This window comes from Hemitrygon akajei, unplaced genomic scaffold, assembly GCF_048418815.1.
Source record: "Hemitrygon akajei unplaced genomic scaffold, sHemAka1.3 Scf000089, whole genome shotgun sequence".
In the NCBI taxonomy this organism is placed as follows: Eukaryota; Metazoa; Chordata; class Chondrichthyes; order Myliobatiformes; family Dasyatidae; genus Hemitrygon; species Hemitrygon akajei.
The window spans coordinates 1376437-1394039 of record NW_027331975.1 but is presented as its reverse complement, the minus strand read 5'-3'; the positions used below and the strand labels follow the sequence as shown (position 1 = coordinate 1394039).

The window sequence follows — 17603 nt, the reverse complement described above, 5'->3', positions numbered from 1 at the left end:
CACTTACCCATACTTCCACAACACCAAACACCTCTACTTTATCATTTCCTGTCTGTCATCTTATATGCGGGCATCCTATGCCGAGCGTCACTTTATGAACATACAATCAATCCGTGCACAGTATATAAGCTGTGGATATATGTTGTTACTGTTGTGTTTCTGTGTTGCATTGGAGCCGGAGTAATAATTATTTCGACCTCATTTACACGTGTCTGCTGGAAATGGAATTAAACAACCCTGAATCTTGAAGAAACATTTCAGCAGGCTGCAGCGTCACATTTCTGTCTCTCAGCGTTTTTGCGACAGAGCGCCACCTGGTGACAATGGAGTCCACAAATCAGGGGGTCCTGTTATTGTGGTAAATCACCATCAAGTGGCAGTGTTGTCCACAAAAGGGAGAGGTTTACAGCGATAAGAAGGGGTGTAGGGGCTGGAAGCCAACTGCAAGTGGATGAAGTGCCAGAGATGCCCCAAACCACTCTCCTCACCACTAGTCAGGGTCCCAAATAGTCTTTCCATATGAGGCAACTTTTCAACATCGTGCTTGTTGGGGTCATCTACTGTTTTCAGTTTTCCAGGTGTGGCCTCCTCGACATTACTGAGACCCGATGTAGTCTCTGCATTCTGCTCTCTGTCCCAATGAGATTCTGCAGATGTTGGAGATGCAGAGTAACAGACACAAAATGTTGGAGGAAGTCAGGAGGTCAGGTAGCTTCTATAGAGGGGCTAAAGCAAAACAGATTTCCTGCCGAGACCCTTCATCAGGACTGGAAGTGGGAAAAGCCGGAATAAGATGGTGCGGGGTGTGGAAAGAGTCCAAGCTGGTAGATGATAGGTGAAGCCAGATAAGAGTGAAGGTGAGTGGGTGGGCGAGGTGGGAGATGAAGTGAGAGGCTGTGAGGTGGTAAGTGGAAAATGCAAAGGACTGAAAAGAAGGAATCTGATACGATAAGAGAGCGGGCCATGGGACAAAAGGAAGTAAAAGAGGAACCAGAGGGAGACGATCCGCAGTGGAGAAGAGAGAAGTGTGGAGACAGAATGGAGCAGACGGGCCTGTGGGTTGATGAAAAAAAAAGGTAGAGGTAGAAGTTAAAGATGTCGATGTTCATGCCATCAGGTTGTAAACTACCCGGATGTAATATGAGTTGTTGCTCCTCCAACCTGACAGTGCACTCATCATGTTAGTTAAACAATGAACCGGAAGTGAAAGTGGATTAATAATTGTCCCCCGGGATCACTATTAAATCAATCCTCTCTCACCTTAAACCGGTGCCGTCTGGTTGTTGATTCCACAAAAATGGGGTAAAAGAAAAGTAAACATAGAAAACGTACAGCACAATACAGGTCCTTCAGCCCACAAAGTTGTGAGGAACATGTCCCGACCTTAGAAATTACTGGGCTTACCCATAGCCCTCTATTTTTCTAAGCTCCATGTACCTATCCAGTAGTTTCTTAAAAGACCCTATTGTAGCCGCCTCCACAATCGTTGCCGGCAGCCCATTCCACGCACTTACCACTCTCTGTGTAAAAAAACTTACCCTTGACATCTCCTTTGTACCTACTCCCCAGCAACTTAAACGTGTGTCCTCTTGTGGCAACCATCTCAGCCCTGGGAAAAAGCCTCTGACTATCCACACGGTCAATGTCTCTCATCATCTTATACACGTCTATCAGGTCACCTCTCATCCTCAGTCGCTCCAAGGAGAAAAGGCCGAGATCACTCAACTGCGCACATTCCCCATTTCTGTACACTCATAGTTTGGAACACCTGCATAACGTCACCTCAATCTCCTGCACTTCAAGGTGTGAAGTCCCAACCTGCCCAACCTCTCTCCAGAACTCAGTGCCTCGAGTATCGGCAGCATTCTCGTAAATCTTTTCTGCACTTATTCCAGCTTAGCGTCCTCTTTCCTATAACTGAATACAATAATCCAGGCGTGGATACCCTAACAATATCCTAACCCTAATGCAACCTCACCGGCCTCTTCTTCAGACCATGAGCCATGAGATATCAGACAGGGGCTGGTCAGTCAATCGAGTCTCCTCCGCCATTCGTTCCTGTCCAATTGATTATCTCTCAACCCCATTCTCCTGCCTTCTCCCCATAATCTTTCAACATCCATTTAAAATACACTCAATGACTTGGCCTCTACTCCGTCCGTGGCAATAAATTCTAAAGATTGACCACTCCCTGATTAAAGAAAATCCTCCTCATCTCTGCTCTCAGTGGATGTCCGATACATTGAGGTTGTGACCTGTGGTCCCAGACTCACACAGTATAGTGTGCATCTTCTTCAGAGCCACGCTGTCGAGGCCTTTCAATATTTAATAGGTTTCAATGAGATCCCCTCTCTTTCTTCTATACCAGCGAGTACAGGGTCAAAGCTATCTAACGCTTCTCATTCGTTAGCCCTTTCGTTGCTGGAATCATTCCCGTAAACGTTCTCCGGACCCGCTCCAGTATGAGCACATCTGTTTTTACAGGTTGTAAACTGTTCACAATACACGAAGAGCAATCTGACCAATACGTTTTAAAGCTACAGAGTCACATCCTTGTTCTTATATGCTAACATTACAGTTGTCATCCTTCATCAACACAATCTGCAAGCAAACCTTTAGGGACTCCTGCTCAAGGATTCCCAAGTACTTATGCACCTCTGATTTTTGAATTTTCTCCCATTTATTTATTTTTTCTCTACGCCCTTATTCCTTCCACAATTGTACATGACCGTACATTTGCATACACTGTACATTTCCGTACATTTCATCCACGTCTTCGTTGCCCGTTTTCCAAACCTATCGAAGTCATTTTGCAGACTCCAGCTTTGCTCTAAACTATCTGTCTCTTAAATCTGTATCAACTGCAACGTTCTGTGGATGCTGGGAATCCAAGCAACACAAACACAAAATGCTGGAGGAACCTAGGAGGCCAGGCAGCTTATATGGGAAATAGTAAACAGTCGACGTTTCAGGCCCAGACCCTTCATCAGGACTGGGGGGAAAAAAAGATGAGACGTCAGAGGAAGAAGTGTGGGGGTGAAAAGGGTAGAAGAAGTGGTCGGTGATGGGTGAAACTGCGAGAGGGGGAGTAGTGAAGGGAAAAATAACTTAGGATTTTATTTCCTTAACGATACTCGAAAAATCATTGCTAATGCCTCCACATCTCTTCAGCCACCTCTTTCAGATCTCTGGGGTGTATACCATCTGATCCAGGGAACCTATTTACCTTCAGACCATCTCTGTTTCCCAAGAACCTTCTCCCGAGTAACGTAACTTCACACATTCAGTCCACTGACATCTGGTACTTCCATATTCCTGCCGGGGTCTTCGAGAGATAAGAGTGATGTACAGTACTTATTCAGTTCATCTGCCATCACCTTGCACCCCGAGCCCATTACTACCTCTCCATCATCATTTTTCAGTGGTTCGATGTCCGCTTCCGCCTTTCTTTTACAGTACAATTACCTGAAGAAACATTTGGTATCCTCTTTAATATTACCGGCTAGCTCACTTAAGTGTTCCATCATTTCCTTCTTAATTATTTTAGTTGCATTCTGTGGGTTTTTAAAATCTTCCCAATCCTCCTACATACTAGTGATTTTTGCTCTATGCCCTCTCCTTGGTTTTTATGTTTTCTTTGGTTTCTCTTATCAGCCACGGTTTTGTCACCTTAGCTTTAGAATCCTACTTCCTCTTTGTGATGCATAGAGATTTGAGGGGCGAAGAACATCTCAGACAGAACTGCAGTCAGCTCGACTTCTTCGGTCTGCAGAGAATTCAAGGGAAACCTCTTCACCCACAGAGTGGTGACTATTTGGAACTCATTCACAGGGACAGTGAGAGGTGAACAACAGGGGAGGATTTGAAAGATCTGCTGTGGAACAGAATCACTGGCAGGGTCCAGCCGGCCTGAGTTGACTCTCTGCTGTACACTAGGTGTGTTATATATTCTCTAAGTACCGGAGACAGTGTTCAATATAGAACTGATTTATTTGTCACAGATCTAGTCCCATTAAAGGTGAATATGCAGCAGAAGAAACCCTTCTCATGCCCAGTGACCAGGGTATGGTGAGCAGCACCAATAATTGCAGAGTTCAGCACCGACAGTCACTCTCGAAATTGCATTCAGCGACACTGATGGATAAATATTCAGCATGCAGCTTATTGAAACTTTCTCCCCTGTGTGAACCCGGTAGTGTGTGGTAAGTGTAACACGCTGTAAGGTTTCACCGCTAAAGTAACGGCCCCTCTGTAATGTTTCGCTGCTGAGGTAATGGTTTCTCTGTAGCAGCAATGTTTAGGTTACGACTAGAGGAAGTTGGGTTTTCCAGTGTGGGGCTGTGCAATGACAGAAATATTCTTTTTTGTGAGTCTGGAAGAGAGATTTTCACGGTTTTTTGCTGGCGAGAGATGAGAAGACGTGAATGGAGAGAGCGGCCCTTTTTCTTTTTCTTCCAGTTTCTTTACTAACCCTATAGTCAAAGTAAGAATTATAGAGCTCAATCGTTTAATTGCATATTGTGTATCGTCGGTAATTTCAGGGTACTGATCTGTAACATGGGACACATCACACAGCATTCACCCAAATGAGATTTCTTAAGTTTGGTCGGGCTGGAGGTGGCTATCGCCCCGTATATTAAACTGCTCTACCCAGTGTGAACTCGCTGGTGTCTCTGTAGTTGAGATGACCAAGTGAATCCCTTCCCACACATTGAAGCCTGAGTTATTCTTCTCCGTCGAGGCTACGCCGTAGGCTCTACGTAGCCGCGTACCCGACGCTGCAACCTGGGCTGTACCGTATGCCGTAGCCTAACGCGCACATTCCTAAAAATGCAACTGCGCATCGCAGCGACGCAGACTGCAAGAACTGTGATTGGTCCACTTGGTAGCAGCCAGTTTCCTTTTCTTTTTCAATCTTTTTATTAAGTTTCAAATTTAATAAGCATAGCAATAATATAATGATACAAAGAGATCGGGATTACATTAATGTCGGTTAACTTATAAAAGCACAGATTCCAAATGACAAATATAGTTTAACCTCCCAATCTCATAGCAAGTAACCATGAAAGAGATATCATATAAGGAGAAAAAAATCGTAAACTAGAAAAAAACACTAAACTAAAAAAAAACAGACAAAATTGGGCTGTCATATTACAACGGCCGAAATTATCTGGCGTTAACTCCGCTCCTCTGAACATGAACAAAAACTTATTACACAAGATTCGGAAAGGGTCAACTTACATCATATGAAAAAATTGAATAAATGGCCTCAAAGTCTCTTCAGATTCAACCGAAGGAACCACAGTACCACTCCTAATTTTTTCCAAGTTTAGACATGCTATGGTTTGGGAAAACCATTCAAATGTAGTAGGGAGATTGGAATCTTTCCATTTAAGTAAAGTAGATCTGATGGTTATTAATGTAACAAATGCAATTAGACGACAAGCTGACGAGGATAAATGACTAGAGTCTATCACCGGTCCTCCAAAAATTGCGGTAATAGGATGTGGTTGTAAATCAATACACAGAACTACTGAGATAATATCTCAAAATACCATTCCAATATTTTTTTTTAGAAGAGGACAAGACCAGAACATATGTGTGAAGGAAGCTACCTCGGAATTACATCTATCACAGACAGGATTTATATGGCAGTAAAAATGTGCTAACTTATCCTTGTACATATGAGCCCGATGAACCACCTTAAATTGCATGAAGGCATGTCTGACACACACTGAAGAGGTATTTTCTAGTTCAAGAACTTTCTCCCATTTCTGTATAGGTAAAGGTATCCCAAGTTCTCTTTCCCACTCATTCTTAATTTTATCAGAAGTATCTAAGCGTATTTTCATAATTAAATCATAAATAAATGATATTAAACTCTTCTGATATGGATTTAAACTTATTTTTTCACGTAACTTCAATTTGATGTGATATCGGAACGGAAGGTAAAATAACATTCAAAGGTTTCTAATCTGTAAATATCTGAAAAAGTGTGATCCAGGCAAATTATTTTTATTAGAAAACTGTTCAAAAGCCATAAAAGATCATCCATAAATAAATCACGAAAACATGATATTCCCTTTGTTTTCCATAAAAGAAAAGCTTGATCAATTCTAAATGGTTGAAAGAAAAAGATAGATGTCATAGAACTTGACAGTATATATTTATTTGGTCCAAAAAATTGCCAACATTGAAACCATATTCCTATTGTATGCTTAATTATTGGAATTACCATTTGCTTATTAAATTTAGTAAGTGCAAAGGGAAGCACAACCCGTAAAATAGAAGCCAATGAAAACTTTGGTCGAGACTCCCGTTCAAGGTTCATCCAACTCTTGTGTGCAAAACGTTAAATATCGAATATTAATTCCCAATAATAAAATCTAGGATCCGGCAAAACCAAGCCGCCTTCCTTTTTTTGATTTCTGTAAATATTTCTAATATAACCTGGGATTTCTATTCTGCCATATATATGCAGAAATTTTAGAATCAATAATATATAAAAAAGTTAGAGATAAAAATTGATACCGCCTGAAATAGGTACTGATATTTAGGTAAAATAATCCTCTTAATAGCATTAATGGAACCAATCAAGGATAAGGATAATGGGGACCATTTAGTAAACAATTCTTTAGCATGATCAATTAAGGGTAAACTTTAACTTTAAATAAATCGTTGTGCTTCTTAGTAATTTTAACACCCAAATAAATAAAATAATCAGCAGCAATCTAAATGGTGACTGTCTATAAATTGAGACTTGCATATTTAATGGAGAGAGCACACTTTTATTAAGATTTAGTTTATAAGCAGAAAAACTACTAAACTGAGCAAGTTGTGTTATTACTGCAGGAATGGATTTCTCTGGATTAGAAATATATAGCGAAAGGTCATCTGCATATAGTGATACTTTACGCGTCCCATTCCCATGAGTAACACCAAATATACTGGGTGAATCACGAATAGCAATTGCCAAGGTCTCCAGGCTAATATCTGATAGTAAGGGTTTCAAAGGACAGCCTTGTCTAGTACCTTGGAAAAGCCTAAAGAAAGGGGATCTCTGATCATTAGTGAAACAGAAGCCAAAGGTATATGTTATATCAATTGGATCCAAGATATAAATTTTGGACTAAAATTAAGTTTCTCAAGAATTTTAAACAAATATTCCCATTCAAATGTATCAAATGCCTTCTCGGCATCGAGCGAGAAAACATGTTCTGGAGTCTTAGATAAAGTAGTCTATACAATGTTCATTAACCTCCAAACATTAAAATGTGTATAATAATTTTTAATAAATCCTGTCTGATGCTCGGAGACAATTTGTGGCAATATCTTCACCAATCTAATTGCTAATATTTGAGAAAGGATTTTAGATTCAACATTCACAAAGATATCACAAATCTGATGCACATTCAGTGAGATTTTTATCATTTTTAGGAATTAAATAAATAGATGCTTCATAAAATGTTTGTGGTAACTTACATACAAATAAAGCATCTTTAAAAATTTTTACCTAACCAGGGAGAAAGTAAATCGGAAAAAGATTTCAAAAATTCAGCTGTATACTCATCCCGACCACGTGCTTTACCAGAATTCAATGAATAAATTGCATTCTTTATTTCCTCTTCAGTAATGGTTGTGTCTAATACTAAACGTTCAACTGATAATATCAGAATATTTAATTTGCTTAAAAATTCATGCATTATGGTAGAATCATCAGGAAATTCTGATTGGTATAAATTGGTATAAAATTCTTGAAAAAAATTGTTAATTTCATCATGGTCAACCGTCAAAGTACCATCCGTTTACGAACCCTATTAATCTGAAGTTTTGCCAAAGCAGCTTTTAATTGGTTAGCCAATAATTTACCCAATTTATCACCAAATATATAAAATGACCCTTAGTTTTAAGTAACTGATTTTCAATCGGGGATGTTAATAACAAATGATGTTGCATCTGAAGTTCAACTCTCTCTTTATAAAGCTTCAAATTGGGAGCAATAGAATATTTTCTATCAATTTCTTTAATCCTATCAACCAATGTACGTATTTCATTATTAATTTGATTCTTCAATCCAGCAGAGTGTGAAATAATTTACCCTCGGATATATGTTTTAAAGGCATCACGTGATATCCCACTGAAAATTTCTTCCGTTGAGTTAGTTGAAAAGAAAAAGGCAATCTGTCCTTTAATGAAATTAATAAAATTTAAGCCCTGAAGTAAAATAGAGTTGAACCGCCATTGTTTAGTACCAAAGGTTACATCAGTTAACTTAACTGATAATTTCAAAGGTGCATGATCGGAAATGGCAATTGTATCATATTCACAGGCAGTGACAAATGAAACTAATCGAGAATCAATAAAGATGTAAAGGAATCTAGAGTAATTATGATATACATGAGAAAAAAGAGAACTCTTTTTCATTAGGATGTAAAAACCTCCTAATTTCTAAAATTCCAGAGTCAACTAAGAAGGAATTAATAAAAATAGCAGATTTGTTTGTAAGTACCTGATTAGGCACAGACTTATCCATCATACGTTTCAGACAACAATTAAAATCTCCACCCATTATTACCATATATTCATTTAAATTGGGAAGAAATGCAAAAAAGTGCTTAAGGAATTCAGGATAGTCAGTATTAAGTGCATAAATATTAACCAAAACTAATTTATTGTTATAAAGTTAACCGGTGTTTAATAGAAGTCTATCATATTGGTCTGAAATTGTATCATAGTGAACAAATGAAATCTAGGAGTCTATATAAAAAAAAGAAACACCTTTCACCTTAGTCGACGAGTTAGAGTGAAACTGTTGGCATTTCCAAAACCTAAATAAGTGCTGATTATCCTCCTTACTCACATGTCTTCTGCGCAAAAATAATCTGAGCATTCAGTCTATGAAAAACTCTAAAAATCTTCTTCCATTTAATTGGATGATTCAAACCGTTCGTATTCCATGAAACAAAATTAATAATGACAAAATTAATTAATAATATCCATTTTCCTTAAATAAACAATGTAGTATGTAAAGGGTTAACCACAATGCATAGGAAACTCACGAATCAGGAGGAGGGAAAATAGTTTAAAGAGGAAACGGAAGTTACGACAATACAGACATTTTTGTAGTTTCAATTCAGCCCAAAAGAAAAATACTAGACTAAAAATAGCCCTACCACCCCACCCACAAAGACCGAACACCTGGCCAATAGACAGCCAGACAACTATCTAAGAACCTCCCTACCCCCGTCTCCCTTGAGGCAGATCTCCAAATTTAAAAAAATAAAAAACAAACCACCCATAGTCAAAATATTACAAGAGGAATGTCAAGCAGATGTTAGAGAAAAACAGCCAATTGCAGACCATTTTAAAAGAAAAGGTCTTAAAAAATGACACAAAATACAATCTTAATAATATTTCAAGAAAAAGGAAATAATCAGCATATCAAAGTCATAATGATTTTCAAAAGCAAACAATTAAAAATAAAAAAAGTAAAACAATGAAGGAAAAAGAAAGAAACTTTAACATGGAAACATCATAAACATCCGAATGTCAAAACACAGTACAACTGTAATCAACCCAAGGGCAAAGTTCTAAAGTGTCCAAATCTATAAGCTGGCTGTTAACTAATAAACCAGATACACACAGACATAAAGGAATGGTAAATTTCAGAGACATCCAAGCTCAAATGTTGATCTTCAAAACATTAGACATCTGCGTTCAAGCTTACCTCTTTGAGAAATTGTTTTGCTTCATTCACGGATTTAAAGCATTTGAATGATTTATTGGGCAGAGCAACCCTTAGGTGAAAGGGATATAACAATGCTGGACAAAGATTCCTCTGATATAATTCTGACATCACCATTTTAAAATGCAATCTTTCTTGCATCACCTCAGGACAAAAATCTTCAACAAAATGAAACTGAAGATTCTCATGCTCAGTAACTCCTTTCTGATGAGCAATCCGAATGAAGTGCTCCTTAGTATTCACATTGTGACATCGAAGAATTACATGGCGTGGTTTTGGTTTCAGCGCCCGATGAGTGCGGTTGAGTGCAGGAAGGGAAGAAAATACCTCCGAGCCAAAGACCTCCATTAAGAATTTTTAAGATAGTACACAGGGCCCATATGTCCAAAGATAAATTGGCACATATTTTTTCCTAATATAAGCCCTATTTGTGACAGATGTAACACAAAAGTGGCTACTCTGACTCAACTGTTTTGTTCATGTGTTAAGTTTAAATAATTTTTGGTGGGATGTGTTTGGAATATTATCTAAAGTTATAGATGCGGATGTTCAACGTAATCCACTTACAGCAATTTTTGGGATTATTCCAGAGGAAGCATTTTATCTATTTGATTTTGACATTATATGCTGTTTATATGTTTTTTTATATTATCTACTTGTTAAACTCCTCTTCCAATTTGTATATTCTTTATTTGGAAACCAATAAAAAAGATTGAAAAATGCTCTTAGATGAAGCATTGAGAAAAAAACTGAGTAAGATCCCGGCTCTCAATGTCCTCACTGAGTCTATTATTCACAAATTCAGTCTGTGGCTTCGACTCTCCAAATCAGTAATCTTGATTTTGTTCTGCTCCAGGGTTTGAGTGGTTGAACTTCATTTCATTTCCAAAGAATTCAATTTGCGATCTCTCTGTTTCCCAGCTTTAATAAACTCTGAAATTTGCCGCTGCTGTTTTTCGTTCTTCTTTTCAAGTGTTGCCAATATACCTTCGCTCTCCTTTAACCATAATTCCAAGGTAATAAATCTTTTATCAAGTTCTTCATCCAAAAGATTCTAGATAGCCAGTAAAGTAAGTTGCAACTTTTTAGGCTGTTCAAAGACATCTTCTTTCTTTCCATTTTCACTGCCTTCTTCCTCTGTAAGCCATTTCAGTCGATTAAAATTCAAATTCAAACATATAAAAGTGTTATAAACACTTTGATAAAGATATTAAAGGGGTGGTAAGTAAATTTAAAATGAACGGAGCAAAGCTGGAATGCAACCTACTCCATGTAGCGCCTCCATGAGAGTCCTTCGCCTAATGTAGCCTAACGCGCACATTCCCAAAAATGTAGCTACACGTCACGGCAACACAGACTGCAGGTACTGTGATTGGTCCACTTGGCAGCAGCCAGTTTCCTCCTGTGCATTTCCTGTTGCTTTGAAGTTGGAAGGTGGACTACATCAAGGAGAGGTTAGGTGAGGTAGTCAGAAAATATGTACATGTGCACGACTCTTCATTGGCAGACAATAAAAACTTGAAAATGGCATCAAAATCGTGCAAAGAAATTTCCACCAACATTGCTTTGGACATCGCGGACTGCACAAAGTAATGGAAAAACTGCTCATTTTTCTGCGTTGCAGTAATTTCAATAGAAGTAACACTTCTGCAACATTGATTAGCTCCAACTCCAACAAGACGTAGTCAGCAGTCGCCATTGTTCCCAACTCAACATGAGTCAATTCAACACAGTAGCACAGAACCCCAACACCAACTAGCGTTTTGGCAGAGCGACGCAGACACACGAACTCACAAGTAGAAATGCTCACAATGGCATAGCGTCTATGCAGAGGTATAATTCAGGATTCAGCAGGTGAACGGCTTCTCCCCAGTATGAACTGACCGGTGTGCTTGTAGGTGGGAGGACTGAGTGAATCCCTTCCCACAGTCTGAGCAGGTGAACGGCCTCTCTCCAGTGTGAACTCTCTGATGTAACTTCAGTTTAGATGACAGAGTGAATCCCTTCCCACAGTCCGAACAGGTGAACGGCCGCTCCCCGGTGTGAACTCTCCAATGTACCTTCAGTTCAGATGACCGAGTGAATCCCTTCCCACAGTCTGAGCAGGTGAACGGTCGTTCCCCAGTGTGAACTCGCTGATGTACCTTCAGTTTGCATGATTGAATGAATCCCTTCCCACATTCTGAGCAGATGAAAGGCCGCTCCCCAGTGTGAACTCTCCAATGTACCTTCAGTTCAGATGACCGAGTGAATCCCTTCCCACAGTCTGAGCAGGTGAACGGTCGTTCCCCAGTGTGAACTCGCTGATGTACCTTCAGATTGCATGATTGAATGAATCCCTTCCCACATTCTGAGCAGATGAAAGGCCGCTCCCCAGTGTGTACTCTCTGATGTACCTTCAGTTTAGATGACTCAGTGAATCGCTTCCCACAGTCCGAACAGGTGAACGGCCGCTCCCCGGTGTGAAGCCGCTGGTGAACCAGTAGGGTGTATGACTGAGTGAATCCCTTCCCACAGTCTGAGCAGGTGAACGGCCTCTCCCCAGTGTGAACTGACTGGTGGCTCAGTAGCTGAGATGACTGAGTGAATCCCTTACCACATTCTGAGCAGGTGAACGGCCTCTCCCCAGTGTGAACTGACCTGTGTGCTCGTAGCTGGGCTGACTGTGTGAATCTCTTCCCACAATCTGAGCAGGTGAATGGTCGCTCTCCACTGTGAATTCGCTGATGTATTTTCAGTTTAAATGACTGAGTGAATCCTTTCCCACAGTCTGAGCAGGTGAACGGCCTCTCTCCAGTGTGAACTCGCTGATGTACCTTCAGATTGCATGACAGAATGAATCCCTTCCCACAGTCTGAGCAGGTGAACGGCCACTCCCCAGTGTGAACTTTCTGATGTAGCTTCAGAAAAGATGACCGAGTGAATCCCTTCCCACAGTCTGAGCAGGTGAATGGCCTCTCCCCAGTGTGAACTCGCTGATGTTTCTTCAGATCAGATGAGCAAGTGAATCCCTTCCCACAGTCTGAGCAGGTGAACGGCCTCTCCCCAGTGTGAACTCGCTGATGATTCTGTAGGTGGGATGACTGAGTGAATCCCTTCCCACAGTGTGAGCAGGTGAATGGCCTCTCCCCAGTGTGAACTCGCTGATGTACCTTCAGATTAGATGAATGAGTGAACCCCTTCCCACAGTCTGAGCAGGTGAACGGCCACTCCCTGGTGTGAACTCGCTGATGAGCCATTAGGTCATATGACCGAGTGAATCCTTCACCACAAATTCAGCAGATGACCAGCCTCTGCCCAGTGTGAACTGACTGGTGTGTCCACAGGTGGAAAGACCGACTGAATCCCTTCCCACACACAGGATAGGTGAATGGCCTTGCCCTTTAGATGAAATGTCCAACTGTATCTATTCCCACTGTCTGAGCAGATGAATGGGTTCCCCACCTGTTTGAAATGACGGGCGTGCCAGTCGGTCAGATGATCGAGTGAATCCCTCCCCACAGTCTGAGCAGGAAGGATGATTGTGTGAATCTCTTGCTCCTCTTCTTAAGTATCTGGACAGAGACAGCAAAACTGGTGTGTTGTGTTCGGGATTCCCGTAGACAAATTCCTTGTCATTTTTAACCTGTAAAAAGATTTACAAAATCCATCGATGGGTGTAGGACAACATTTCAGATGAGATCACTTGAGTTGTCAAGGTGTGATATGACATCACACTGTTACAGTGAGGTTGAACCGAAGTTGGTGAGAGAAACTATCTCCTGACTGGGCACAGTGCTGGGATGGATGGATGGATGGATGGATGGATGGATGGATGGATGGATACTTTATTCATCCCCATGGGGAAATTCAACATTTTTTTCCAATGCCCCATACACTTGTTGTAGCAAAACTAATTACATACAATACTTAACTCAGTAAAAATATGATATGCATCTAAATCACTCTCTCAAAAAGCATTAATAATAGCTTTTAAAAAGTTCTTAAGTCCTGGCGGTTGAATTGTAAAGCCTAATGGCATTTGGGAGTATTGACCTCTTCATCCTGTCTGAGGAGCATTGCATCGATAGCAACCTGTCGCTGAAACTGCTTCTCTGTCTCTGGATGGTGCTATGTAGAGGATGTTCAGGGTTTTCCATAATTGACCGTAGCCTACTCAGCGCCCTTCGCTCAGCTACCGATGTTAAACTATCCAGTACTTTGCCCACGACAGAGCCCGCCTTCCTTAGCAGCTTATTAAGACGTGAGGCGTCCCTCTTCTTAATGCTGCCTCCCCAACACGCCACCACAAAGAAGAGGGCGCTCTCCACAACTGACCTATAGAACATCTTCAGCATCTCACTACAGACATTGAATGACGCCAACCTTCTAAGGAAGTACAGTCGACTCTGTGCCTTCCTGCACAAGGCATCTGTGTTGGCAGTCCAGTCTAGCTTCTCGTCTAACTGTACTCCCAGATACTTGTAGGTCTTAACCTGCTCCACACATTCTCCATTAATGATCACTGGCTGCATATGAGGCCTAGATCTCCTAAAGTCCACCACCATCTCCTTGGTCTTGGTGATATTGAGACGCAGGTAGTTTGAGTTGCACCATATCACAAAGTCCATATCACCATATCTGGAATGATCATCAAACTGTCTGATGTTCTTCCTGTCTCTCTAAGAATGGGGCATTTCTGCCATCGTCAATTTGTGACTTGGCTCAGTTTGACTCTCTCCATTGGTATTATTCCCTGTTCCCACTGAGCTGCCTGGCCCCACAGTAACTGAAACACTCTCACCGAAAAAGCCGGCAGTGCATTCCATGCACCCACCAGTCTCTGTGTAGAAAACTTACCCCGACATCCCCTTGGTATCTATTTCCAAGCACCTGAAAAGTCTGCTCCCTCGTGTTAGACATTTCAGCCCTGGGAAAAATCCTCTGGCTATCCACACGATCAATACTCCTCATCATCTTATACACCTAACAAAGTTCTAAACATAAACACGGAAATTATACATTGCTTTGAGGATTTGTTGGACGTATACAAAATGATGAGGGAGAAGATTGGGTAAATAAATGCAAGCAGCTTTTTCCACTGAGGGTGGGTGGGATGACAACCAGAGGTCAGGGGTAAGTGGGGAAGGTGAAAATTTAATGGGAACATGTGGAAAAGCTCTTTACTGAAATGGTTGTGAGAGTGTGGAATGAGATGCCAGAACAAGTGGTGAATATGAGCTCAGTTTCACCGTTTAAAAGAAGTTTGGATGGGAGCCTGGATGGTAGGGGTATGGATTTTTTATAAAAAGGGCCCAAAGGATATCGGGAACCAAATTCACCACAACCACAAACTGTTCCTGCCGCTACAATCCAGGAACCGGTACCACAGCAAAAGGACCAACAGGTTCCGGGACATCACCTTCCACCAGGCCATCAGACTGATTAATTGATTTCTATGCTTTCTTGACTGTCCTATATACAAACTAATTATTTTAAATCAATTTCAATTACACATTGCACATTTAGACAGTAATGTAACGTTAATATTTCTACTCCTCATCCATATGAAGGATGTGCATAATAAAGTCAATTCAATTCACCATCTCCACTATCTGTTCTGTCTTTCTGGCTCCCATTCCCCCTACAACTTACTTAAACCATATCAGCCCCAACCCACACTACTTCTAGTAAGCCTTACCACTAAGATATTAGTTGCCTCTTGTTCTGTTCCCCTAACTAACAAATCCACTTATCAGCCCTTTGACTTTCCTCTCCCCAACAGTTTCTAAAGTGTTCCACTTGTTGTTGTCCGGGCATGGCCATTGGAGTACTCTGCGATGGCTATTTAACCTCATTCTCCTTCCTGACTCTCACCCAGTTTCCTGTGTCCTGCACCTTGGGTGTAACTCACCTCCCTGCCTGTCATATCTATCAACACCTCCAACTCCTGGATGATCTAGAATTCATCCATTTCAAATTCCAGCTCATTGAAGTGCAGGGTTACAAGCTGCAGCTGGATGCACATGTTGTAGGTGAGGGCATCAGGGCCATTGGAGGTCACCCCTCCTTCCCTCCAATATTCCCTCTAATTTGTAATAATCAGTCTGCATATACTGTGCATTTTTTACCCAGTGACAAGATGTGCACAGTGAATTTTAGAAAGAGAGGTATTCATTTTCACAGCTAGCAAATCACTGTCAATAGGAACTTTGATCTCCTCTGGGTTCGATCCAGTTCATCTGCACTCTCACAGAACCTATGTAGCAGGCCTGGAACGGGTAATGAAGGATTTTCTCACCAAAGTTTTTGTATATTGTCCATATGTGGTTAGCTTGCTAAGTTACACTAAAAAAAGTCAGATTTCCAAATATCACTCCACTTCTTCCCACTTGCAAATTTTGCAGCAACTCTTGCATTACCAAAATGCAAACAGGCATCCCCAGTTTCTGTATTCTACATAAATATTCCCCCTGAACCCTCCCCCGATGACTGACGGTGGTGAACTCAGTGAATGAAATCCCAATGAATATGAAGGGAAGGGTAGTTCTCTGTCTCACTGGAGTCTGGCACATTTGTGATGTGAAAGCTACTTGTTTCCCAGGGCAAAGGTGTTTGATATCATTACGTCCCCAGACAGAATGGGACAAAACATGTTCTCACGGGTAGAAAAGTCCAGAGCAAGAGGAGGTAGAGGAAGCAACACACACAAAATACTGGAGGAGCTCAGCAGGCCAGGCAGCATCTATGGAAAAGAGTACGAATGCTGAATTCCTCCAGAAATTTGTGTGTGTTGCTTGGATTTCGAGCATCTGCAGATTTTCTCTTGTCTGTTATTGGAGATAAAACAAAGGTGATTTTCTCAACTGGTGATGTAAAAGATTTTGTTCCCTTTCTCCGAGTTCCTAATCCTTGCATTTAGAAAGCTGGAGCTCAGCTGTCTCTGAGAGATCCATCGGTTCCCATTCCCTCATCAGCCAGAAGCTCCCTGGGGCCCGTGTACGGATCGTGGGGCTGAGAGAGAGGGAAGAGGGCAGGACTGTCCCGGTATTGTGGGTCACGGTGTCCGAAATTCACAGGAATTATTCCGAAGTCGATGTTTAAGATAAAAACATGGAGAATCACTCTTACCTGCAACCGACATTTTCAAGGCCTTCTGTGTACTGCGTGCATGCGTGAAACTCAGGGACGTCCTCAGCCTGACGCCTGCGCATTTCATCGGCACTTCAGGACCAGCAAAATTCTTAACGCATGGCCCTATGGGTAATCACGGTGCCATTAAACATTTCTGCAAGCACCGGTTCAATGTCCATACCTCATTTTTTTTCGTGTGTATAGAAAAATCTGCAGCTGTTTTAACGCAGAAAGCGGCTCCCATAAACAATATACTCAATATCAATGTGTATCTAATGCCAAAGTAAAATGCAGATATAAAACACAGGAGATTCTGCAGTTGCTGGAAATACAGAGACGCACACACACAAAACACTGGAGGAACTCTGCAATTCAGAGAGCAACTAAGCAGAGGAGTACACAGGCTAGGCATGCTGAAGGGGCTCGGCCTAAACGTTTTCTATTTATTCCTCTCCAAAATTTCTGCCTGATCTGTTGATTTCCATCAGTATTTTGCAGAAATTAACCACCTTTTTTTTTGATCAACCAGTTTCCAAATGCTTCTAATCTTTCTTTTGTAGCCACATCCTGCTGGTCTGATTCCTCCTCCTCCTGGTAAACTCTAGACCCCATCTCTCTCTGCAGCCCCAAAGCCCTGACTCTGGCTGGCAACACTTTGGTTTCTGACTCTGCACCATCAAAGATTCACTCGCTAGTCTGCTGACAGACTTTAGAGGTGCATTGTGTTACGAGACCGCAGGTTCTT

The 17603-nt window shown here is 41.2% G+C and overlaps 3 protein-coding genes across 3 annotated transcripts in view; all 3 read right to left on the bottom strand.

Annotated features, from left to right (window-relative positions):
- The window catches only part of LOC140722806 (uncharacterized), an 879998-nt gene that overhangs the window by 99461 nt on the left and 762934 nt on the right, over nucleotides 1-17603 (bottom strand). The gene's annotated exons all lie outside the window — the stretch shown is intronic.
- Nucleotides 1-17603, bottom strand: part of LOC140722804 (uncharacterized) — a 243264-nt gene that overhangs the window by 211432 nt on the left and 14229 nt on the right. The window lies entirely within an intron of this gene.
- On the bottom strand, nucleotides 11593-16931 carry LOC140722789 (uncharacterized). Its single transcript, XM_073037455.1, has 2 exons — nucleotides 16856-16931; nucleotides 11593-13370 (listed from the first exon to the last, which is right to left on the bottom strand). Exon 2 carries the CDS (start codon nucleotides 12982-12984, stop codon nucleotides 11593-11595), a length of 1392 nt encoding a protein of 463 aa, XP_072893556.1. The 5' UTR covers nucleotides 12985-13370; nucleotides 16856-16931.

Coding starts and splice junctions, on each gene's coding strand:
- LOC140722789 (XM_073037455.1), bottom strand. CDS start 12,984: ATGGCTCATCAGCGAGTTCACACCAGGGAGTGGCCGTTCACCTGCTCA.